Raw genomic sequence first — 25,275 nt, forward strand, 5'->3', positions numbered from 1 at the left:
TGGCTGCCGCTCCCCAGCGCTCTGGACGGGCCCAGAGCGGTGGCAGGCCTCAGCTGGTGGCCACGTTGAGAAGGCTTTTCCCCATTGTTCCCAACGGGGTCTGTGTTTTATGATGTCTCACAGTATAGGCAGCCACCATCTCCCCTGAGGGCAATGGCAGTTTCTGTTTCATGGAGAACAATGGATGATGGTGGCCAGTCCAAAAGGGAACAATTTTGCATGGGGAAAAAAACAACAACAACAAAACAACTTTTAGTTACAAAAAATAACAGCAAGTATGGCCATTCATACGAAGCATCTGGGAGGAAAGCACCTATTGTGCCAGATCCTCTTTACAGACAAGCTGAGAGGGAGGTGGGAGACAGCGTGCTCGTTTTTTGCACAGAGGGGGAAGCCAGGAGCACCCTCCCTGGAGGAGGGATGGAGAGGAAAGTGGGCACGTGTAGACAGAACATTGTAAGTAACGTGGGCAAAATCGTATTTTGCTGCCCAAAGGAGAAGGGACAGGGTCACTTCTGTCACGAGATGGAAGAAAGGTGAGGAGCTGAAGCAGAGGGCTCAGGGAAAAGCTGTGAAGAGCTGATCAGTCGCTGCCGCCATTACCAAGAGGCCAGAAGAGCCGGAGACATGGACCGACTCTGTGGTGGTGCCACCCTCCTGCCCAGCCGGAGCTGGGGCCCATGCCATCCCCTCGCTCCCTCAGCAGCGGTGGTCGGCCTGGCTCTCCCGGTCTGTGGCACAAGTAAAGCAGGTGGCAGAGCAGGGAGGTTTTGCTGTCACCAACCAACACAATGCTCTCGGCAGCCAGTCGCTCTGCCTGAATTAAGTGCCATTAAGTTTGGCATACAAGGGGAGCTGGATGGTGTGCGCCTGGGGAATTCCATACATTCACAGGGTAAAGCCAGGCTAAGGGAATGTAAACAAGGGGGTCATGTATGAAGAATAATTAATGGTGGGAGGTGATGAATCAGCAGGAATTTGCAATGCAGAAAGCAAAGGGTGCTAGAGTCTATTTCAGCAACTTTTCATTGCTCTGGTGAAACAAAGCAGCTGCAAACCCAAAGTATCCCATAAACCATAGGTGTTCAGCGTTCCCCAGATGGGAACACAATAGTCTGAGCAGAGCCATGAATGTGCGTATAAATAGTAGAGTAAAACAAAAAAATTAACATGGAAAATCTTTATCTGGGAGTGTTATTTACTACTACATTACCATAGGTGAGTGATTTTTTTTTTAGAGATAATTATAACAACTCTGCATTTTATGTACTTCAATCTTTCTCGTATCTAGCCATATCTACATTTTTGTAAACTGTTTATTTTGGTACTTAGTGACAGTCTTATTTTTTTAATTAACATAAAATAATCAGTGAAGAGTATATTGATCTGTATATTAAATGGATGTTAACTCATTACCAGTTCAACAGGTGTTAAGCCCTGATCTCATTTTAGCAATTAGTATTTTTATTAACCACTGCTAGTAAAGTTTGCAGATGATGCATAGCTTGGTGGAATGATAAACAGTATTGAGAAAGAACCAGTTATACGCAGCTGGATTGTTTGGTAGGAAGGGGAACTCATTCAAGCAATGTGTCTGAACACACATAAATGGGGAAGGTCACACACCTGAAAACCAAAAACCTATGTTACTCTTACAAGTTGGGGGACTGTGAAAACCACTGACACTGAAATTGGTAGACAGAGATCAGATAGAAAGAACATGAGCTCTCAGTGCAGTGCAGCAGCTAACACTATTCTCAGATATATAAATGTAATTTATTGTTCTATCGATCTGTGCATCATCTGCAAACTTTCTTAGGAACACTTCTGGGGCTTCTTTTTCAGCAGATGGTTGAGCAGAAGCAGACAAATGATATTGAGAATAGCAATAGTCTTGTGGCACATTTTGGTGCTTACCCTGAAGAAAAGAGCTTGAAAAACTGAAAAGATTAAGGAGCCACAATTGTAATTTAAAATGTGTAGAGCCCATTTTATTACACTTTTGAAAAAATCAGTCCATGCCATTTCTTTAAGAAAAAAAAACAAAAACCAACACATTCTTTGGTTATAAGGGGGGAAGATTTCTGAAAGTAAAACGTGTTTTAGCTTAAAAGGCAATGAGGTTACACAATCTAAAATTGGAAAGTGAAATTAGACTAATTTAGATTGGAAATAGGGCATATTTTTAGAAACTGGAACACTTCATAAACATAAATCATAGGTTTTACATCACTGACTTTTCAAAAGTGTCTGGTGCCTAATGACCCCTGATGTAAATGCAAGCAGATCTTTCTATACTCTCACATCTTTAAGATCTTTATTCCAATAAGCAGGCTGAGGGATTCAATTCATTATTCTCTGTAGAATCTCTTCTGAGAACCTTGGACCGACATGTAAGTCACAGGCAAACGTTCACACTGTAATATACCCTCTAGAGAAAGTGAGAGAGATGTCATGCTAATTGCCTTTGTAAAAAGGCAGCTGTGAGGTTCTCCTACTAAAATGAACAACCAGAGTTACAAAGCACAGAGGTTCAGGCTGTGTGAATTCCTACCTATTCCTAAATCTGTTTGCTGATAAGACTTTTCCTAACAGACAATTTCTTAACTTTGCCAAGCTTGTTTAAAACTTTTAAGTTTTCTTCATTTTTCTATTATTTCCTATAATAGTATTTGCAGTCTTAAGAGTTTTTAATATTTTCACAGGTATGGAAATATCACCATCAGTTGGGCATACCTGAAGGTTTGGCAGATGGGGGAAATTATAAGGAGAGAGAGAAGACCATCCTCACTAATAATGTTGTCCAAAGTAAAACTCGAGTTCATGGACTGTTACTTGAAGACACGCATCCACTTTGGAAAGGAAGAATCGCTGTTGCATACCAGTAAAAGCCTCCTCGGCGCCCGAGATGATTGTGACTGAAGAACCAGATGATGATTTTATCAAACTGTTTCCCAGATTTGTTCCAGTTTTGCATACGGCTTAACAGATCTTTGGGTACGATGGGGTGAGGGAGTACATGAATCTAGTGAAATATATTTTGGGTGATATTTGTATTGATGCCTATTAGCATACTGAAATTTTAAAAGGAGGGCATTTACGTAGGAGATAGGAAGGTCTCAGGGCAGCATCTAAACCAATAAATTTCCTTATTTTGAAGGCTAAATTCCTGTAAGAATACCAGAAAGTATGAGAAAGTACTATATATTTGGCCCCCGGTGCTTCTTACAACATCTTTTCTCTCCTTTTCCAGTCTTGTGTTCTTTAAAAGCAGACAGATATGGATGATACATCAGCACTAATTTTTTTCGTGAAGTCTGTTGACATAGCCTTTTTTTTCTGTCTGTGGATTTAATTTAACTTATAGAGGATAAGTATGTCCAGTCACCATTCCTACTGACAATCCCCAGGAACACTTACCTGGACAGCAATATTTGCATATAAAACTGAATTTCAGATACAAAAGACGGGTTATTAAAAGCATGGCTTATGTTACACCCAAAAATACGTGAAGCATTTTAGATATAGAATAAGATAGTTCTCTGCTGAGAACAATGATCGAAGGTCTCCTCAGACACCCAGGCTGGATTAACCACCAGAAATAATAGCACAATTGGGTTTTCTATTTACTGTAGTAAAGCAACCTTGTCTATAAACTCCTTATTGCTGCAAAGCAAAGGTGTGTGTCTGGGGAGGGCAAGCTTTTCGCCTTGATGTTCCAGGACATGGAAATACAATCCTTTTTCAGACACAGATGTTTGCAATAGAAAACTTTCACTCTGCTCTCTTCTGTTTTTAATCTGCTCATGACAGGAAACACAGATTCAAAATGAATGTAAAGAACACAGTCACCATAACTGATGATAATACAAAAGAACATGTAGGAAAGATTTCTTTTTCCCAGCATATTGTAGGGAGAAAAGATTTACCGATTTCAGAAGATTCTAGGTGTTTTTATTTCTCAGTGACTGCCAGTACAGTATTTTTCCATGAACTTCACAGAATATAGCTCTCTGCAATGCTATGATACTATCAACAGTTTCAGCATACAAAAGATAATACAACACTTCTTCATGCTTGCTGCCAGATCTTCAGCACTTTCAAATGACTACCCTGCCAAAGCTTCACTGAAGAGACAGATGTATAAAAACAGTCAAAGATCCTTCCATAGCATGTGTAAAATGTAAAATGAAGCAGGTAAGAGTAATTGATTCAGCCTCTTCAGCCAGTCTTCCTGCTAACCTCTAGGCTCTTGAGAATTTCAAAGATGTGCTTTTAAACTACGCCAACCTACACGCCTCAAGTGAAGTTCTTTATGTAGGACAATGTGAAGGGTTTGACTGGAACCTTTCCTCTGCTTTTTGGTTGCCTGTTCCAACTTCTCATCTTACTCTGTTCTTCAGATCTCACCCTACCTGGTCTCACTTCTCTGCCTTCTATAGTTTGCCTAAATCCCCTTTCCTTGCTCTTTCATTCAGGTAGTATCTTGCTAATGACATCCTTCACTTAAAAAACAACGGCAGTCACAAGAGAAGGCTCTGGGGAGACCTTACAGCAGCCTTCCAGTACCTAAAGGGGCCTAAAGGAAAGCTGGAGAGGGACTGTTTACAAGGACAGGTAGTGATAGGACAAGGGGTAATGGCCTTAAACTGAAGGAGGGTTGATTTAGATTAGATATTAGGAAGAAATTCTTTACTGTTAGAGTGGTGAGGCACTGGAACAGGTTGCCCCGAGAAGCTGTGGATGCTCCATCCCTGGAAGTGTTCAAGTTCAGATTGGATGGGGCTTTGGGCAACCTGGTCTAGTGGAGGGTTTGCCTGCCTGTGGGACAGTACCTGAGCAATACTGTAGCAAACAATAAAATCAATTGTAATTATAATTACCCCTCTCCCAAGATACATTAAAAAATATGATGAAACACTCAGAAATTGAGAAATGACAGCATCAACTGTGTGATATGATTTTAATTCATTTCCCTCTCTTCTTCTGTATAAATATTATGACACTGTCTCTAGCTATATGATAACATACTATTGTTTTCTGCAAGGGTCTTGCTTCATTGATTATTGTTCATTTTAAAAAATATTTTTTATTCAAAATGGTGTCCTAAAACTTTCTTACCATAGCATTCCCTGTCATAATCCCTGAATTGAGTAGAAAATTACTAATTTCCTTCTATATTATTCTTTGTTACTTTTATCAGAGAACATGAATGATTCAAGAGTATTTAATGAAATTGTTTTGACAATGCTGACTTGAATAGCTGTTACTCTATTTCAAAGATGGGAGCTAAAGCACAAATAGATAAAGCATAAAACATAAATCTTACATGTTAAATTAGCAAACATAGGTTCTAATACTTTAGGCTGTTTCATGTTTTTAGCATATGGTATATTAGAAGCACAGTAGCAAAAAATTAGCTTTTAGCTAGGAGAGCACAGAATTTCTGCTATTTTTTCACGAGGACCACAAAAGATTTTAGTACACAGGATTTTTGACAGTGGCAAGGAATAAAGCCAGGTTTTCAAAATTTATTCAGCTTCTTTAACCATTCTTCTTTTTTACAATCTGCTCCCAACAACCAAACGACTACTAATTTCTATGTTAAATAAGACAAGGGGGCAATGCATAAAAACTCTCTACACATCCCTAATTCCCAGAACCCCATTCACATTGTAGACCAACCAAGGCTAAGTCCTGTGTAAAGCACTGCCTCTTCAAGACTTCATGAAAATAAAAGTTTTGTGGGCTGCAGCCCAGCCATAGAGATCTTTCTACACGGAAAAAAAGAATCGTGGACTTTCTGTTCTGTTCCTAGCACTATCCTGCAATTTCACTAATCTCTTAATTGACCATATGCCTTAGTCTTCTCTTAAATCATTTTACAGGTATTGCCTGTATTTTTTTCCTTGATTTTTCCATATCTCTCTTTAAGCGTGGAAACCCAAAGTGGACTCAGTACTTATTAACTGGTACCCCAGTACTAAAAAAAAATCACTTAACTGACCATTTCAGCAACAGGACTGTACTAGCAAATAGAGTTGCTTGTCCACCACAAACTCTAGATCCTTTGCAGAATCGCTGTGCCCCAGGAGACACACACTCATCTGAAAGATATGGTCTAGAACTCTTGTTTCTAAGTCAACGGTCAGTTTGGCGGTATTAAAAACAGAGAATTGCACTAGTGATATTTTGACTGAGCTCATGTTCACCCGTTACTGGTATTTTCCTAATCTGGGCTCAGCGGCAGATTCTGCACATCTAAACAGTCTTGAAAGGATTCACAATGTGCATTGGGGAATGTGGGAAGGGGAAAAGTGCCTAGGAATCACACATGAGAAAGGTCAGAAGAGCTTCAGCAGCAGCGGGAGATTTCAGAGGACAATAAATATGAGCAGTGAATCTTTCTCCTCCCCTAACATGGCCATCTCTCAGGATGCAAGCTGTCTCGTCTTCTCTGGGATTCTCAAGCCAACCTCTTCCTCTTCTCACCTGCCTTGCACATTCACACCACTCTCCCTCTCTGCCTGCACCAAGAATATCCCATGCTTATTTTTCTGCCTCTACCAGATTTCTGTCATAGTAGTGGGCTCTTCTTGCGTTAAAGAGCTATTGTAAATATTGTATTGATTTTTTCCTTTTTGTTCAGCTTGAGTTTGGGTTCAACAAAAACTTCAAAGTAATAGCTCAGGCCAGTTCTGGTTAAAGAAAAAACCCCACAACTTTGAGTTTTTACATTGTTTTCAATTTGATTTTAAAACACACTTTGTTTTAATACACTCCTATTATCAGAATGGTCTGAGTGATGACCATGTTTTTAGCATTATTTACAAGTCTGTCGATATTTGTGTCAAGGGCACATTTCAACATAAATTATTCAGTATCTATTTCCAGATTACCAGTAACAGTATTGAGTAGGGCAAAGCACAGGTCACCGTAGAACTCTACTAAAAGTCTCCCAATTCAAATTTAACAAGTACTTCTGGAGACCTGTCAGCTAATCAGCCCTTAGTCATTTAATGTGTGCTTCTCTGGTATGTTTAATTAGAATGCTCTGTGGCACTAAGTTAAAGGTATTACAAAAGTCTAAAAAGTATCACCTTTTACTGTTCCATTTATTAACTCAAATTCTAATAACCTCGAAAATTAACACTAATACTTTTTAAGTATTATTAACTATACCTTCATTCTTTAGTCTTTTATCACTGAATCCCACATAGATTTTTTTCCTTCATAATTTTGCCCCAAACCAACGTCTGACTTACTGATTTATAATAACATAATATTTATATTTAATAGATGCTGAATGCTTTCTCTTTGGTAATTACATACTGGAAAAGAGTTTGGTTTAAAATTCTTTACAACTGAAAAATTGTCTTAAAATTTCATTATCACATTGTTTCAATTTTCTTTATAACTTTTGGAAGTTAAGTTTATATTCCATTTCCCTCTTCAGCATCCTCCTCTTCACCGCATTAGTTTAAGATAGCTCTACCTGCTCCAATTAGCCTCCAACAGAGAACAGTTCTAGTTGTGAGACAGTCTAAGGCATCTATGCATCCTTCCCACCATCGAGGTTGTCGCCTGATGCTCCACTCAAAGCACATCTTCAGTCTCACCTTACTGGAGCAGCCACAGGCTCTTATCTAATATTTTTTGGCCTCAGGATCAGAAAATCTCAAAAAATATCACCTAGACTTCTCCATTTTTCATCTTCTTTCTTGATGTCTTCTACGATTCAAGCAGTTTCATGTAACTTTTGCTTCATTATGTTCTCAAAAATGGCTGACATTTTTGCTGAAAAAAATGTTCAGATGCACACAGAAGTTTTCAGCTCAAATTATAAACAGTATCTATAGCGATTGATGCAAATGATTGAAAAAATGTATGTACAGTTTCTGGGTTCAAGTTAAAGTTCTTATTAACTGTGCAAAGCAGACTTTTTAAAATTTGTATTATAGTAGAGTCTGATTAGGCTCCAAGGTACTAAGCACTGTACATAGTTTTAAACTTTAAAAATTTGTTATTAACCAATGCATCAAATTGAAATAAATAAAAAGTTATGTAAACTTACAGTGGTTTTAGCTATTAAATTTACTTCAGGATTTTACAGTTAGTAACATTCTATGGCAATATCCTCAGTGATCAAGTTTGGACTCATCTTGCTCAGTACTGAGCCGGCTACTGGAGATAACCACCCGTACGCTGCATAGCGCCACAGGTAACAGACCTACCAGCGCACCTTCTTTCCTGACTGTCGGTTTGTTTCCCCAAACCCTGCAGTCACGGATCCCCACAGTCGCTCCCCCGGGTATTTCCAGCCCTGCAGAAAAGCCACAGTTCCTATCACCTTAACATCCGTGGGAGAGAGCTGCTTTGGCCTTGGCATTCGGGACAAAGCAGGGCGCATTCAGGGCAGAGAGCCGCTTTTCAGGGTTTTCCGTGGGGACTGACTGTATAGTTTGGCGAGTAAAGGGGAGGAAGGCAGGCAGAGGCGGGTATTTTCAAGTAGGGGCCAGGCTGCGGATCTCTCCGTGGAAAAGCTGCCGCGGGCACGGTCAGGCGGCCTGAGTGGAGCAGGGCGGCGGGCACACTGCTGAGGACGACTACAAAAGCAACCTGCACCTGAGACAGGGCTCGTGAAAGAACGAGAGGCGGTGGGCTGGCGCTTGCACCACGGGCACGGCGGAGCGAACAGGCCCCGGCTTCCCAGCAGCGGACCCCCAACACTACCCGCAACCGCCCGCCGCAGTCCCCAGCTGCCACATGACCGCTCCCCTCCCTCTCAAGCTGCCACTCCGTGACTACGCATGCGCATTCCGGACTGCGGTGAACTCGCTACTAAGCGCATGCGCTGACCCTTCCGGGGTTCTGCCCTGTCTACCTACCCCCCTCTATCCCTTCCCCCCTTTGCCATGGCGACACCGAGTGGCCTGATCCGGGCCCTGCACCGCGGGACCCTCGGCCAGGTAACGGGCCTGGGACACTTCCCCCGTCCGGCATGGACACGAGGTCCCTTCCCGGTCTCTCCGGCTTGGGCTGAGCCGCGCGCTCCAGGCGAGGCCGACCTAGCCACCAACCCGCCCCCCGTGCAGCGGGCCGACTCCGCCCATGCGCGGTGGAGCGACGGGGGACGCGGGACAGTGGCGGCGCAGGGCGGGGGCGGGCCGGGCCGGACGTTGTGAGCGCCTGCAGCTCGCCGCCCTTCACGCCGCCGTTCTCTCGGCGCCATCCTTCCCGCTGGTTGTCCCTGGCGCCTCTCAGCCGTCGGGGCTTTTACTCCGCGGGGCACACGGGGTTTTGGGGGTACGGGAGAGAGGGAGGTCTGAGCCAGCAAATGAGATGTGGGGGCGCAGCGGCTGCTTTCGCCGTGCCTGGGCGGTGTCCTGGTGGTCGTTCAAGCGCTGAGGTACTACTGGGTGTTATTCGAAATTTCAGCGTTGGTCTTTACTTTTTCGCTAGAACATTATCTTCCGATTTTAAAGGTACCTACAGGCTACAATCTCCCGTCTTCCTCAGCGCGAAAAAAACCCGCATAGGTGTCTGAACATCAGTTAGAGGATATATGTCAACCCTCTGCCTTGGTACTTAGACAAGTTCGGTGGGATGTAGTAGTGGTTAAATTTACTTAACTCATTTGGGATTTTCACTGTGACCACAAGGAACAGGGACTTGATTTATTTTTTATTATTCCCCCCCCCCGTTTTATTACTAAATTGAAATAAAGGAGCAAATGATTGCATTGACCATATTTGGGAAGATACCCCAAGCAATCAGCCAATTCAGGTAGGAACATACTCAGCAAGCATGTGTTTGTAGGCAATCTCCTTCATAAAGTTTTTGGCCTATAAATGATTTGCCTTACCAATCTAAATTTTTACGAAGCTTGTAGTATTGTTTTTACATGAGTGGAAGAATTATTAAAACAATCTGATGGCAATAATAGTAATGTTGCATCATTTTAGTGAATGTTTGTTTCCCTTAACTGGACAATTGGCTTTTTCATGAAAACCATGCTCATGTTTATTTATCATCCAAATCCTGAATAGTATGTCATATTTCTGCAATGGAACACTTTATCCAGAATGGGTGTCAGGGTAGATGTGTTTCATGTTGCTTGTGAGGAAAAATAAGGTAAGTAGAAGATCAGAGATGTCACCAGTTTCTTGGTGTTATCCATGCTATCTGTGACCTTGCAGCAACTGAATTCTGTCACCCTCAGCCACAGGGTTGTTATTCCGATAATTTCAAGCTAAAATATTCACTAATACACAAAAAGTTGGTGTATATAGTGGTGAGTCTGGGAAAATGACAAGTTGCAGGAATGTTTGAGTTATTTCAGAACTAGGATTTTTAAGGTTAAACTTAAGAAATTAAGGCATATTTCAGTTACTTATCAAGATAGCTAACAGCATGCAAATGACCTTGATTCTGCCCTTTCTATTGAGAAGGTAGAGAGGTAAAGAGGGAGAAACTTTCGTACCTGATGCTTTATGTAGTAACTGTATGCTTCCTACTAGATGTTACTGTGAGGCAGAGGTAAGGCTTCTGCTTATATTTTTTGTTTCAGAATTCATTTGTGTATAAGACTACTTTGAATTTTAACCATATAGAAGACCTAAAGAGTCTTTGCACGCTCCATAAGCTTGTTGGGTGTTTCCATTCCTTGAGATACTTTGATTTCATTTCCCTTCTGTGTATCTAAATCTCCCTAGGTTTTTAACACAAAATTTGAACAGTTACACTGTCCCTGTAATACCTTTACCAAAGCAAACATGCAGATCTTGCAAAGATGCCTCAAACCACTGTTTATCTTTAAAACAAGAACTGCAAAGTTCCTTGAAAAATATTGAAAGCGTTTGTATGTGCTTATCTCTCCAGCTACTCATGGTGGCTCTTCGGGATCCGTTCAGTATCCTAGCAGGTACCATCCCCTGCCTTCACTCCTCTAGCAAAGGATTCTGCTTTATCCTGCATAATAGAGAAATCTGCTCCAAGCAGGCTTGTCTCTGTTGTATCTTAATATTTGCTCTGACATGAACATCTTTGCCAGCTCTGAGTTGCCCGTCAGATCAAGATTACTCATCAGGTGCTTTGTCACCTGGTTAGTTACCTGATGTGATAGGTCTGAGAATGTATTTCCTATATTCTTTAATACATTCTTTAAATGTTTTAATTTAAAAAACAAGAAGCCCAAAGTTAGTGCTGGATATGTAACTTCATAGCTAGTCTTAGTTATGTAACTTCATACTGCCCACCCCCAAATAACTAGTAATTTGTTTCTGATTTTAAATTTGCAAGTCCAATATGCTGTGGGCTTTTGTCACTTTCCTCTCTCGCTTTAAGTGCCCTCTTATGTCTATCTGGAAAGAATTGCACTGGAACTGAAGTGGTACTTCAGTGCTTCTTCAAAAGAATTGAAAAAAATGGCTTCCTAATTTATGCTGTTCCTTTTGCCAGACTGGACTTCGGACTAGTTCAACTATTATGGAATACAGCTTGGAACAGATCATGTATTTGCTATGTGCTAATGAGGAATATTCGAATTTCAAGCTGGAAATGTGTTTGTCTTCAAGCTTGAGCAGTATATATCTACTGGCACCCTTATAGTTTTGATGTTTGAGCGTTTGATAATGCAGTCATAGTTATTAGAGGATGTAGTTTCTGTGGTTTCAGCTTTGTTTCACTGTAGTGAAATTGTTATGCTGGATTTATATCATGCTATGGAAAAGTTCCTCTGTACTTTTTGTTGTGCATAGTTCTAGTACACAACTAGAATACATAGGCAAAATACATGTGGTTAAGAAGAAAGTAACATTTTATTGGAGAGATTAATTATATTTTGAGTGTCTTGACTTTTAAGAGCCTATTTTCAAATTCCTTGATTTATTGTTCTTCAGTCATCTCTAAGCCGGAGTTATAGAAAGTCATTTCATCAAGTCTGTTTCTTTGATAAGACACTCTTAAAAATGGCAACTAATAGGTACTCCAGGGAATTACTGATAAAATCCTGAGAAATCCAACTATGGCATAACCTGTCAGTAGGAAAATTTAATCTGAGTCAGTCAGCTGTTGGTGTGTGACCTGATAAAATATGAATTAGGTTTAGTCCTGTTAGCAAAGCTTTAGAAGTTGTTGCTATCAATGTAAGTGTTCAGTTATATCTTAAATATTACTAAATCAGGCTTCACATTGTGTCAGTCATTGTGAATTTCATTGGTTAGCTGTTACATCAGTATCTTCAACTGATAATCTCTGTAGTCTCACTGTTGCAAAGCCAAATTATTTAAGATCAGACGTGGCCAGTGGTCAAATCCCAGCCTGTGTAGGCTTTCTTTTCTCCAACTCAGACCTTCATTCCTAACCGTAACAGCTGCTGATGAAAGAAATCTAAGTGAATGAGGTAAAGATAGGGACTGTTTGTGCTTAGGTGATTAGGGAAGAAAATCTTAACTATCAGCAGTGCTACCAATGCCAGTGACTAACTTTGGAGCATTTCTGTACTGGTGTGAACTCAAACTCTTGGACAGGGTATCTCTTTTTCCCCTCTGTACCCCATAATGGACTTCTAATTTTTTCAGAGAGGAGCCTAGTCAGCATTGCACGTACCCCCTTCAGACTCTCTGATCTGCACAGCTCCTGCTACATAGTATATTTGAGACATACCAGAAGGTAGTTTACTATCTTCACTGTTACCTCAGTGAGGCAGAATGACAAGGTCCTGCTGTTGATTACAGTCACATGCATCACTAGAAGACTTTCCAGCCTCCCAGCCAGAGGCCTACTTTTAGATGTTGTTTGCCTTCATGAAGAAGTCAGGAGTCTTTGGCACCATTTTTCTTTTCTTGTAGGAAAGTAGTTATCACTATTACAGGTATTGTAAGAATATTTTAATACCTATATTGCTTTTCTTCTTGAGAGCATCTTTTAAAGAAAACATGAACCTCTCATTTTGTTGCCTTTTCTCCTACCCTGATCTTCCCTCTTTGATAGGTAGGCCTTCCGTGGCCTTCACGCGTGATCTGTTAGAATGGCTGTATTGTTGTTACTAAGCTGTACATTTTGATGTCCTTCAACCTTCATCTGTTGTCAACTTTCACATGATGCATTGGGAAGTGGATTCTCTTTTAGCCTTATACAGAACTGCATCTTCCAGTCACAAGGGTTGGTATTTTTTGACACAAAATACTTTCCTCTTTGGTGCTAGGATTTGGTGATTTTTTTTCTGGGGCTCAGAGTTGGATTTGCTGTAACAACACTCAGGACAGTGACTCTAGCAGGCATGGTTTGGGTCATACAAAGAGAAGATTGGTTTGAGTCCCACAGTCCCAAGGATGATGTTTCTTTTACCTCTCGGTGAGTGCTGCACAGAAGACATCTCTGGTGACTGTTTAGTCAGGACCATTGCAAGTACATTCAAATCCAAGGAGTCTTAGCCAACATGTTGGTAATCTTAGCAGCTCATTTAGGAATGTTCCTGTTTCTTTACCTGAATTAATATCTGAAAAAATGGCACAGGATAGATCCCTGTAGGTAGATTCTGTAGTTTGTTTTACACTTCGCAACTGAAGGTGATGCTAAAATCAAGACACGTTGACTGCGTCTTCCTTTACAGTGACAGCCTAATGGGTCCCAAGGCCAAAGTTAGACTAATCTGGCATGCTTTGTTCTTAACAAATCCATGCTTGCTGTTGGTTTCTTCTAGTTATCTTTTAGGGAATTGCAAAAGATGGTTTTTGTTCACTGAGAATTGATGCTAAGCAGACTACTTCCCAGACTGCTCCTCTTTTCCTGTATTTTGGAGACAGGAATGACATTTGTCCTTTTTTGGTCTTCTGACACTTTGCTAGGCCTCTGAACTTCAGTGATTCTGGCCAGTATTCTCAGTATTTTAAGAAGACATCTTCAGACCGGTTGACTGATGAAATTTGATTAATTTTTTGATGAAGTATTGTTTGTTCTGTATTCAGGCCACCTGATCACTCCATTGTTACTGTGCTAGTTATGTTAATGACTGGTCATGTTTCATATTTTTTAATGAAGATGGCTGTGAAAAAGTCAGTTAGATAAAATTGAAGTGTTGTTTTGGAGGAGACCATCAAAATACTTTTTCCCAGATTGCAAATTTAATCTTGAAAATTTTTAGCTGTAGTTAATGTATGGCTTTCAGAGAAAGGAAATAACTGAAATTACCAGGCCCTAATCCTTAAGGATTCCGAAGACTGAGCTCTCTCTTCCTCTATAGTTTTAACTACAATTTTTAGTATCATTCAGATGTGTTATGAATGAAATGCAAACAATTTGAAACCATCCATGTTCCCATTTTTAATTTGTTGCTGTCACATATGGATCAGTGTGTTAACTATTAATGAAATGAGTCCCCAGATGCATGTAACAAACTGCACACATACGCACAGTTTACTGCAGCAGGTCAACTTCAGACTGTCCATCCAGGCAGTTATGTACTGAGAATGATGGATGAGCAGACTGTTTTTAAGTGCCTGTGTTGGACTGTGACACTCCTCAGTGTAGCATCTCTTTCTTCTAGAGAGCATGAAGATTGGAGGTAGCAAAGTGCTTTTGACTGAGGGGAAAAAAAGCTGGAAATGCAAATACCTGTTAAACATCAAAGACCCATGCTGTTTCCTGTTGTCCAGTATGAGTTTGTAATGTACAGGACCTTTAGGAAAGATCTAAGTGACTTGAGAAATGCTTTCCAAATACAAGTAGCCTCTATGTGGATTCATGTGTAGAAATTGGTACCTTTTTTTTTTTAATTTCCTGTTTTCCTATTTTTCTGAATTTTAACTTTTTTTAATGATTGTTGTTAGGCACAGATACTAAAAGTTATTTAGTTACCCAACTCCTGAAGTCAGCTGGATTTATCAACATGTTCCAGCCTTTGGATTAAACCTTTACTGTCTCCTATCCAGGTTGGAATGGAAGTCTTTCCTAATCAGTCATTTGTTTTTATTTTCATCACTGAATAACTGATGGTTAATCCTCTAGGGAAACTGGCTTACCTTTCAGATAAAGCATTGGAAGCATTCTCTATGTCAGAACAAAACCATTAGCTTGTGTATCATTTTCAGAACTGAAGGGAAGTAAGTTAATATGCAGTGAGAATATACTTTTCTTGGATCTTCACTGGGTTTGAGAGAACTCAGATTTCCACACAGATTTATTAGACCTTCCAGTTGTAGGGAGACTTCTAATCTGCCTTTCTTAATGCCTTGTCTCTAGTGGATTTTGACAACTGTTGTAGCTGCACAGGAGGGAGCCCCCATTGTAGACAGAAATGAAGGCTCTTTGAGGCGTGAACGGGTCCTATTCATTTCCATAATGGTATTCTAACAATAAAGTCTGGCAAACGAAGATTGTTTTAGCAGGAAACAGCCCTTTATTCTGGCGTCTTGGCAGAGCTTGGGTAGAGTCCCACCATTCTTTCCCCCTCTGGCCCTTGCTTTCAGTCTCTTGGCTGAGCCTGTTTTTTCTCTTGAGAGACTTCTGGTTTTATTAACTTGTTTTTGTACAGTGAGTTTAATGAAAGATGCTACTCTGGCAGTGCTTGATGTTGAAGTTTTGTGTAAATTTCTCCGGTGCATATGTTGGACAAACATATTGTGAATTGTACAGTCTGTAGTGGATCACCTCTGCCTCTAGACCGCAGACTGGGGGTCTTGTTTTAATGCTGTTTCATTGGCAGATAGAATTTCCATTTAGTAATACAGCAAGTGCTATTCTAGACATTCAACAATTACTTTTTCCATGACACAAGTTGTGGTTTATGCTGGGACTCTAGGGTTAGATGAACAAACATTTTGGGAGTTCACTCAAATTACAGTAGGATCAGAAGTTGAAGAAAACCCCTAAACAATAAGTCAGTTAAGTCACCTTAGATCATATATTTTTTGAGCTCTTCTGAGTTCATAAGTAGAGAATTGAAATTGTTTTCCTTTTGGTTGAGCTCTTGGCTGTAACAATACCATTCTTGGAGTCCCCAACTCAGACAAATCATGTAGCAGATTTTATAATTTTCTGTTATATCATGCCAATCAATGTATCCACTGGACAGGATTAAATAAATTTTTGCCCCCAGAGATGTCCACCTTGAGAGGGCACTGAAGTTCTCACTGCGAGGGAAAGGAAATAGCTACATATTTGTCTATATGTATATACACACACAGACAAATGTACAATGAAGTGTATATGCTTACTTTTCATTTCCCTCATTCTTGTGCCGAACTGTGATGATTGCTACCAGAAATGAAATGTCTACTTTTACTTTTAACTTAGAGTTCTTTGAATTACACGAGGGCTTGCTTCCACTTCCTGGAGCTGGCAGAAGTCATGGGAAGGTGAAGTTTACCCGATTGCTTCGGTGATGTCTACACAATATCTGAATGAAGAATTAGTATTGTGTGGAGAGAGCACTAATAGGGGTTTCCTCAGTTTTCATGGTGTTGCACATAGGTTATGTTATGAACTACTACCAGGATGCTGATGTTATCTTCATAACCAGGCAGATAAAACCGTGCTATGCTTCATTTGTATTTAGGTGGCACTTTCATAACTGTACAGACTAGGAACTTTTTTTTGTTTAGATTACCTTTTTTATAGATAAGGGGTTTGGAGCCTTACAGTACATATTAGGAGGTGAATTAAGTGCTTCTTGCTGATATTTCAAAGTGAGGTAAGCCCATCTAGCTCACTTACTTAGGTGGGTGTCAATATTTACATTCCTGTGCAGAAAGATTCCAGGACTGGATAGCGCTAAGTTTCCATTTTTTGAGGCTCTGAGCTCCTGTATAACTCTTCTAATTCCCAGAAGTATTCAGAAGCTAAAATGAGATGAAATTGTATACGTACTCCCACTCTGACAGAGGGAGTATATGTTGGTTTGAATCCCGTCACTGTCATTTCGGGTCACATACACTGTGACAATCAGGTACTATACCTTGGTCTTGATCGTGTCCTCCTCACAATCTGGATGCTGAACTGTTAATCTCATTTGGGAGATTGTTGGCCAGCACTCAAAAAAAATCTAATTGCCAGCATCTTCACAACTTCCTAGGCTCACCATCATCTTTTTTCCTTTTGCCAGGTGCATAGTTCTGACTTTGGAATCTGCCGTGTTAGCTGTGCCTTGGAAAAGATATGGCAACATTCCGTGTTAATAAAAGACTCCAGGCTTCCTGATGATCTCGCCAAAGATTCACAGAGCAACTGTTTCTGTCACTTGCTTTCACACTTGCAGATACTCGAATATCCCTGTCCTTTGGCAAGGAGATTGCTAAATAGCCTGTTTTGAGCTTATCCAACAGCAGGAACAGTTCTTTTCAGGGATTCTGCCTTAATCATAGGTCTCATGGGCATTCACTTTTCTGCTTACCAGCATTGCTTTTTATATTAACAGCAGCAAAGAAATATGGGGAGGTACAAACTTTTGATGACAGAACCATGTTATACTATCCTTCCTAAATATAATCTTTTTATAGCCACATCAAAGTTTCTTTCAAAGGTGGTCTTTGACATCTACTCGAATTGGGTTATCCATTTGCAAATATTTTTCTTGAAATCACATACTTGCCAAGATGTGGAAAGACTTTACTTAATAGGCATCCATAGGGTGCTTTCCGTTTGCATGGAAGAACAAAACAGTTTCAAACATTTCAAAGCCTCTTTGTTGCTTATGTAAAGGGAATGAGGGGTCCAGCCCTCTGAATTCCTGACCAAATCTCATTTTGCATCTCTGCTGGCAACAAATTAGCCCATGTAATTGCTGCCACCAACAATGAGTACACATTCTGCTCTTTACACACTTCCCTTGGGTTTTTGGGTTTTGGTTTGGTTTTTTTTCTGGAAGATAACTACATTAGAAATCTTTGCAGAGTTAAAGCAATGTCAGCACTTTGCATGTTCATCAAGCATTAAACCAGGTCAGAACAGCCAAAGGTGCTGTCACTCCCTTCAGAGGGACGTTTTTACGGTTGGCCATGCAACATTGATTGTAAGTATCTAGCAGAATACTTGCCAGTACTCAGAGAAAAATGGTGTATTACACATCTCTGGGATATCTGCAGTACAAACAGTTGGCTGCTTTTACACTGATGTACTCCAAAGGGTACATCCAAATTGAGAGTTGGTAATTTGCCTGGTGTCCTGTGGGCCAGTTTGAATAATAGAGGGTAAGTTAGCAACTCATCTTTAAAACAAACCAGTAAGTGTCACACACAAACTAGGGAACTTTTCATTTGATGTTTCTGGGCTCAAGGTGTGTAGCAAGCGGGACTGTCACTACAGTTGGCTGTGACTTGGGTGGCGTGTGCTGTGGCCGTTCTAGACTCACCGGTAATGTTCTATAAACCTCTGCGTGCTTCAGGTCTCAAACATGATAATCCTTAATTGTACTGCTACAAATCCTTACCTGTATTGCTTTTGTTTTTACATTCCTTAGATGTTAGTGACCAAGGGACAGACTTTTTTAAGCAGTGTTTTATTGTGCTTAAAAATAAGACTGAAAATGGTAGTGCACATTAGGTATCAGTCCTACAAGAACTTCCTCTCGTGTAGGCAAAGAATTTGCTCTCTATACAGAAAACTTCATCTGTTGTAAATTCAGTCTGCTTGTTCAATAAAAATATAGACACTACACTCCTACTATCTTCAACTCAACCTCAGATTAAATTCCTTAGGAAGAGAATATAGCTTTTATTCACCATTTACTTTTTGGGGTCAGTGTTTGTAGCTGAACTAGGGCATCCAGATGAGCTTCTGTGCTTCTGTACACAGCAACATGCCTTGGCTACATCCATTTAGAGGGCAAGACCTCAGCACAAATAAACCTCTCTGTCCCCCTCATCCATTGTTTGTCCTTTCTGTGGAAACAGCCCAGTCTGGTGATTTCAGGACCAACCTGCACTGATAAAAACAGTTTAAATGTAGTCTATGAGTATTGTCTGTCTTCAGGAGAAGTTTTTAAAATTCTGTAGAAGTCCCTGATACAAGTATGATTATTATATCTAAAATATTTAAATTGATAGAATTCTCTTCAGCATAGACAAGGAGGACCAGCTGTAGCATTTTCCTTGTGCATGTGTGCACTATTAGGGAATTTACTGAGACTTCCAAGTCCTAAGGCCTCTCAACAGCCATAAGGTAGTTTTAAAACTTTCCTTTTCACCTGAGATGAATTTCAGGCAGTGACCACAAGGTGAAAGTTTTTGAACAGCTGTGTTAATTTTGGCCCCATGTGAAATGAAGCTAACTTTTCCTTGCTACAGGAAATTGCCGAATAAAATAATGGAGAGGAAATGAACTGCTCTTTGAGTTTCTAGGACAATATTCTGAAGAAACGTAGCAATTCCAAACAAAAAAATATTTTTTAAAAAACATCCCTCAAGATGTAAGTTGATAGTCTTTGTTTATATCCCATAGGGCAATCTTGGTAGCAATAAGACTCCTCACTTGGACAAAATATATAAAAAATATAATAAACTTTTTTCCAGCTAGAGGTCAGAGAAGGAGCAAGAGTGATCAGATGTTTTTTAAGAGATTTGGATACTACTCTGATCAAAAACATAAAACTCTTTAATTTCTCTGGGAGGGAAGTATTTAGTTATGCCGGCATTCTTTAGCTTTTTGTTTTGTTTTGCTTTAAGGTTGTGATGTTTTTGGTACTTAAAATGTTTTCATCTATTAACTTAAAAGCAGATCAACATTTCATATATCAAATAACCTATATTTATAGTTTAGAAATACGATATACTTTGGTTTACATTTTGACAGTAACGTCTGTATCACATAGCAAAATGAGTGCTAACTCTTTACTTGCTGCTATCAGTTTTATTCAATGGAAGCAGTGTACACTTCTGAATGTAGGTATATACTGGTTTGCAAGTATTAAATGTTAACCTGTATTTCACATCTCTTGACAACATGGAATGGGTTTTCAGAGCGTGTCAGCTGCTACCTGTGAAAAGGCCTCAATTCTTGAATTTTGTTAAATGCAGGTGGAAACACTTGAATCTTGAAATGCCATGAGATCTAGCCTTTCTAAATAGAACTCTAATTTCTCTTCCATCCTCTTTGGTCATCACACTTTGACCTTAATCATGCCGATATAAGATCATAGGCTCAGAGGACCAGAAGAAACCCAACTAGAGGTGACCTGGTGCTTCCCCTGGCCCAAAATAAAAATTAGCTGCTCCTACATCATTATCAACACATCTCATATATATATTTTTTTTAATAAAGAACCTCTCTAAGCACTCTGAAATGTTTTCTTTTCCTTACTGTTGCAAAGTTTTCTTTACATCTGGACTGAATCTTTCTTACTGCAACTTAAGCTCATTGTTTCTTACCCTATTAACCATGGTCCCAAAAGTCATATGTATAAGACTATATATTTAAGGCATATTTAAGACCTTGTCCCTCCACAGTCTTCCTACCACAGAACTAAACCTCAATTCTTTCAGTCTTTCCTCTATAGTCTTATTTCTGAAATCTCTCATTGGACTTGATTGTATTTCTATGGCCTCTTTCTACCACTGTTTTGAAACACAGGATCTAAAGCATGTCCCAGTGCTCCAGCTTAAGGCCATCCTCATCCTCAATAGGATAAGTAAATTGTTTTGTGTCTTCTGGATTTTAATGCCATTGATATATTCCTGTGCAACTTTTGCTATATTTTATAAAAGTGTTGGGTTTGCAGTAGCATGGTATTGATTCATACCTTCTAAAATGTTACAAACCCCAGATTCTGTTCTGCAGTTGTTGCCTGGGCAGCTGTTCTCCTTCCTGTGTTTGTGCAGTTGAGTAGTCCTTTCCATACAGATCCATGTACTTTTGCCTGGTAAATAGCATCCTGTTTATTCAGACGGTTTCTTCACTTTGTCAATACTATATAGCATCATTGTCAGCGACATGGACAGTGAGATCGAGTACACCCTCAGCAAGTTTGCTGACGACACCAAGCTGTGTGGTGCAGTCGACGTGGTGGAGGGAAGGGATTTCATCCAGAGGGACCTTGACAGGCTTGAGTTGGGCCTCTGCAAACTGCATGATGGTCCCTTCCAACCCAAACCATTCTGATTCTCTGATATAACCTTTAGTACTTCTCCAGTCTAGCATCTCTTGTGCTATGGAAGGTTATTAGAGTGATCTGACATCACAAGTTCTTGAGAAATACTGCTGTCTGCTGTTTATAGCTGTAATTTCTTCGAAGTTCTTTATTTGTTCCTGCATTTTTCCAAGAATTGAAGTTAAGCTAATACAGATTAACTCCACTTAGGTGAGGTCCCGTAGCGATGCATGAGGTTCTCTGTGCACTCCCTGGCCCGCTACTGCTGTGCCAGTGTGCTGTCTGACAGCCCACAACACTGTAGCTGGGTCAGGAGTAAGGCAGACCTGGTGGGTGCTTCAAAGAACTGTTTCCAGAAGGCATCTGTGCCCTCAAATTTTCATTATTTGGTTGCTGCTGGTTCAGCCACATTGTTCAACAAGCAGTGAACTAGTTTTTCTATGGATTTGTGTCTTAGTGTTGCTTCCACAGTGTAATAAGCCTGTGTCTCTGCTCCCTCTCTTTTTCCCTTGTGCCACCTTCTCCAAGCTATGTCTACAGTACTGTAACTATCAAATTTTCAGCTTTGAGCATTGTGTGCATCATGTAATGGTTATAGAAGCAGCATGTACTGAACTGGCCTGACCTTCATGCTTTGCCCGGCTGGCCAGAATGTTCCTGCTGATGGATCAGCATGCTTAGCTCCCGCTGCAGCCTCCTGTCAGTGAGGCACTAATTTGGTTTATCTCTTAGCACTTACTTGTGTGGTAGTTGTAAGAACATAGTGTCATTATGTCCTTTACCTTTGCACTGAGTCTGGGTGAAATGGGCTGATAAGGCTTGCAGTTAATGTCTGTGGTTAAGTAGTTTGATTGAAGAAGCTTTATTTATGCCTTAGCTTAAAAAAAGGGAAGTAAATGGTTTGAGAATGGTTAATGCAGGGTTGAGGCTGATAGGCTGCTGTCCCTCTTGGACCATTTGAAACTATTAACTGCAGTGTTGTGTGTGTCTTTGAAAACCAGGAGGTGCAGAAGTAGCAGATGTGTCAGCATGCATTGGACTTGTTCTGTAACTGGATCTCTTTGGGGTATGTCTCAGCTTTGAACAAATGCCATAGCATGCTGTCCATCCAGTTGATGTGGAAAACAGTAGGGAGCACAGCACACACACAAAAAAAGACTATCTAGCTGTGTCCTTGCTCAGGAAGACAATATGGTGGAATAAGATTGGTGACTACCGTTGGCTGCATGCAGAGCCAGTGCTTGGTTCCCTCACCAACTGCACAAACCCTTTCTGCTCTGTCAGACGTTATCAGCGCTTCTTGTCCTAGGACCTCTGCAGAGTACTTGAGCCAGCTCTTCTGTTTTGTAGACTGCTGACTGCTTAAAAGTCCCCTAGCCAGAGTCTGTAAACCCTGTTTCACTGGGTGTGGGAGGGAAGGGTCCATGGCTGCCTCTGGTCTGGAGGTGCCTTCTGTTGCGTGTCTGTGTGAACTGTGGCAACCTGCTGTAGATAATCCTTGCATCTGTCAGTACAGCTGTCACTACCACATTGAGTGGCACGTGGAGCTCATAAAGGCAAATGGAAGAATACATTTGCAGGACACAGCATACAACATTAAAGGACCCATTTGCTTAGTCATCTTTAACAAGGCAGCATGAGAGGGCAGCCTAACCCAAATGCAGTTATACTGTATTCTTTTGCTAGCCCTAGAGGGCAGAGTTAAATTTATAGGGTGGGGTTGGTATGTGCTGTAAATGTTCCTCCTTTAAATGTGTTTCTCATTTAAAATATAAATATTAAAATCTTCCTTAAGCTTAAATATAAATGCATTTGACATTCAAGAAAGGACTACCAGGCAGTGTTATTTAAATCTTAATTTAGTTCAGTTTCTGAGCAACAAGTTAATCCTTTCTCAGAAGCTATTTATCTGAAAACTTGCTCTGGTCTAAATATGTTTTTTCTAATTTAATGTTAGCTCTATAATACCTAATTTTAAGAATTAAGCATGATAGAATAGCATTTGTACCAGATGAATTTGATGTATTGAATTACCAGATCAAGATAAACACGTTTTAAAGGTTTCTACAGCAAGTTTGAGGAGAAGTAATTGCTTGAAAACCAATAAAGCAAAGTCTGCAGTACATAGACTGCTTCTAAGCTGCCCTTTTCCTTCAATTTTTTTCTATCTCTAGTAACATTAACACTTAAATTGTCCCAATTAGGCTTTAAAATTTATGCTCTAGCTAGTAAAAACTGACTCATCTGGTTTCCCTTCATTTTGCTGCTTAATAGCTGTCTGAAGACAGGTTTTGCTAAGCCAAGATTAACAGACGAGCATATCATTTTAGCAATGAGAGCTTTGAAGTTGCAAAGTATTAAGGAGGGAAATAAAAAAAATAATAGATGCAAAAGATGCAGTAGTTGGGGACTTTTGTCAGCCAAAGAATTTCTTTTGTCTCTGAGGTTGAGGCAAGTTTTTGGGTTTTGGTTTTTGGGTTTTTTTCTTCCCTTTTTGATCCCTGTTGGGAGGATCCTCGTGTTTGAAATTTCAGATTTTCCAATTTGTGTGTTTTACTCGTGCTTGTGTTTTCTCAGTGCTGCTCTTTCTTCCCTTTGACTTTCACATTTTCTTTTCCTTTGGCAAATTTGAACTTGCTTCAGTTTGGGACGGCTAGGGCTAAATGAACCACCACAGATAAAATTATAACAAGAAGAGCAAGGTCTGTGAATGATCCTTTGCTGTTTCCTGAGTCATTCCAGTCTCATTAATCAGTGCTGGTGCTGTGGAGGCTGTGTGGTGTGTTATGTCGCCAGCACAGCAGCTTCTCCGTCCCTTTCCCCCACCCCCTGCGTGCCTACACAGTGGGGAAAACTAGAGAGGGAAGCCATCAATCTTCCTTGTCATAGATGTCAGCAGTGATTCTCCTGTTGGCTTCCTGCTCTCTCCGTCGTGCCCACCACCTGTGTTTAGAATTAGCTCTGATGCTGCAGATCTCACTTGGCTCTTCACCTGTTCTGCCCTGACTAAATAGCTGTTAAAATAAAGCAGAGCAGCTAAATGCTATAGCATGTGAATAGTAACCACCACTGTGGGTTGTGGGGTGATTTCTGTTGCAGCTGCTATTCTAATACTGTCATAATTTTCTGTAATGATGGGGGGTTTTAGGTCTGAAATCTCTTGTGTTGCAGCCCAAAGGTGAGCTTGTGAGCAAGTCTGTATTTAATGTAAAGATGAAAATATTTTTTAGTTACATTATAGATAGAGGCATAAGCCTATCTCCCATCAGTTAGCTTGCTTGGATAGCTTTATGAACAAAGCCTAAATAAATTAATTAGTCTGAAGCCTTGTCCTTACCTTCACTTACTCAAAGGATACAATTACCAAAAGACTCTTTGGGAGTTGATTTTTATACCTCAATATCTGGCTAGTGGGGGTCTTGAAAATGTAAGTGTCCATCTCCCCCATCACTGGGTAGATTGAGAAGCTGAGATGTACTGCCTCTGTACTTCTAGGGCAGGATTAATGTCATCATCTTGTGGCCTGTTGAGTTAAAGAATAGGTCTAAAACTTCTATGTATGCTTTAATATAATTGTATAAATGTTTTCCTATGCAGTCCTGAGAACTATCTATTGACAGCTTTCTCCTACCTCCTTGACTGGACTCTATCTTTTTCTATTTTTAAAGAGATTAAACTGTTTATAAGGCATATGGTTTCCTTGTAATTGTAGCTTCTCTGCTGTCATTTCAAGTGTATGATGGCAATGTTTATGTGGAGTTACAAAGAAGAGAGGCTCTGAAAACTTAAGTCCTGTGAATGCTTTTACTTGATTTTATTTGTGTAACTTTTTTGTGAAGCGGAGGAACTGTATTATGACTGATTTTACTACATATTTGAGAAGCAGTTTTTTGTTGAGTGTGCTAGGCAAATACATGTATTCAACAAGTATATACCCTCACAGAATCCATAAAGCTAAACGTGAAAGGTATAGTCAGGATACTAAGAACTGGCCAGTGACATGGCATGTTTTGATCTGCATGGATCTTTTCAGCATGGATTCTCAGCACTTTCAGAGACTTTAATTGGTTTCTTCTCCTGAATGAAGACAATTTGAGGCTTCCCAAATCACTAGTTACCCCTCTAAATAGCTGTATTTTATATCCATGGTTTGTGTTTCAGTATGATGAGAGTTTCATGCTTGAGTTTGCCTG

The 25,275-nt window shown here is 40.2% G+C and overlaps 1 protein-coding gene across 3 annotated transcripts in view; it reads left to right on the forward strand.

Annotated features, from left to right (window-relative positions):
- The first annotated feature begins 8,859 nt into the window (after positions 1-8,859).
- The window catches only part of WARS2 (tryptophanyl tRNA synthetase 2, mitochondrial), a 46,648-nt gene continuing 30,232 nt past the window's right edge, over positions 8,860-25,275 (forward strand). The window contains exon 1 of one of the 3 annotated variants that reach the window (XM_054810073.1): positions 8,860-8,969. In XM_054810073.1, the coding sequence (XP_054666048.1) occupies positions 8,916-8,969 (54 nt within the window). In that variant the 5' untranslated portion in view covers positions 8,860-8,915. Of the gene's footprint in view, positions 8,970-9,290; positions 9,410-25,275 lie in introns of those variants that run through there. The other 2 variants (XM_054810082.1, XR_008574675.1) reach the window with 2 other exon arrangements.

This window comes from Grus americana, chromosome 1, assembly GCF_028858705.1.
Source record: "Grus americana isolate bGruAme1 chromosome 1, bGruAme1.mat, whole genome shotgun sequence".
Lineage (NCBI taxonomy): Eukaryota > Metazoa > Chordata > Aves > Gruiformes > Gruidae > Grus > Grus americana.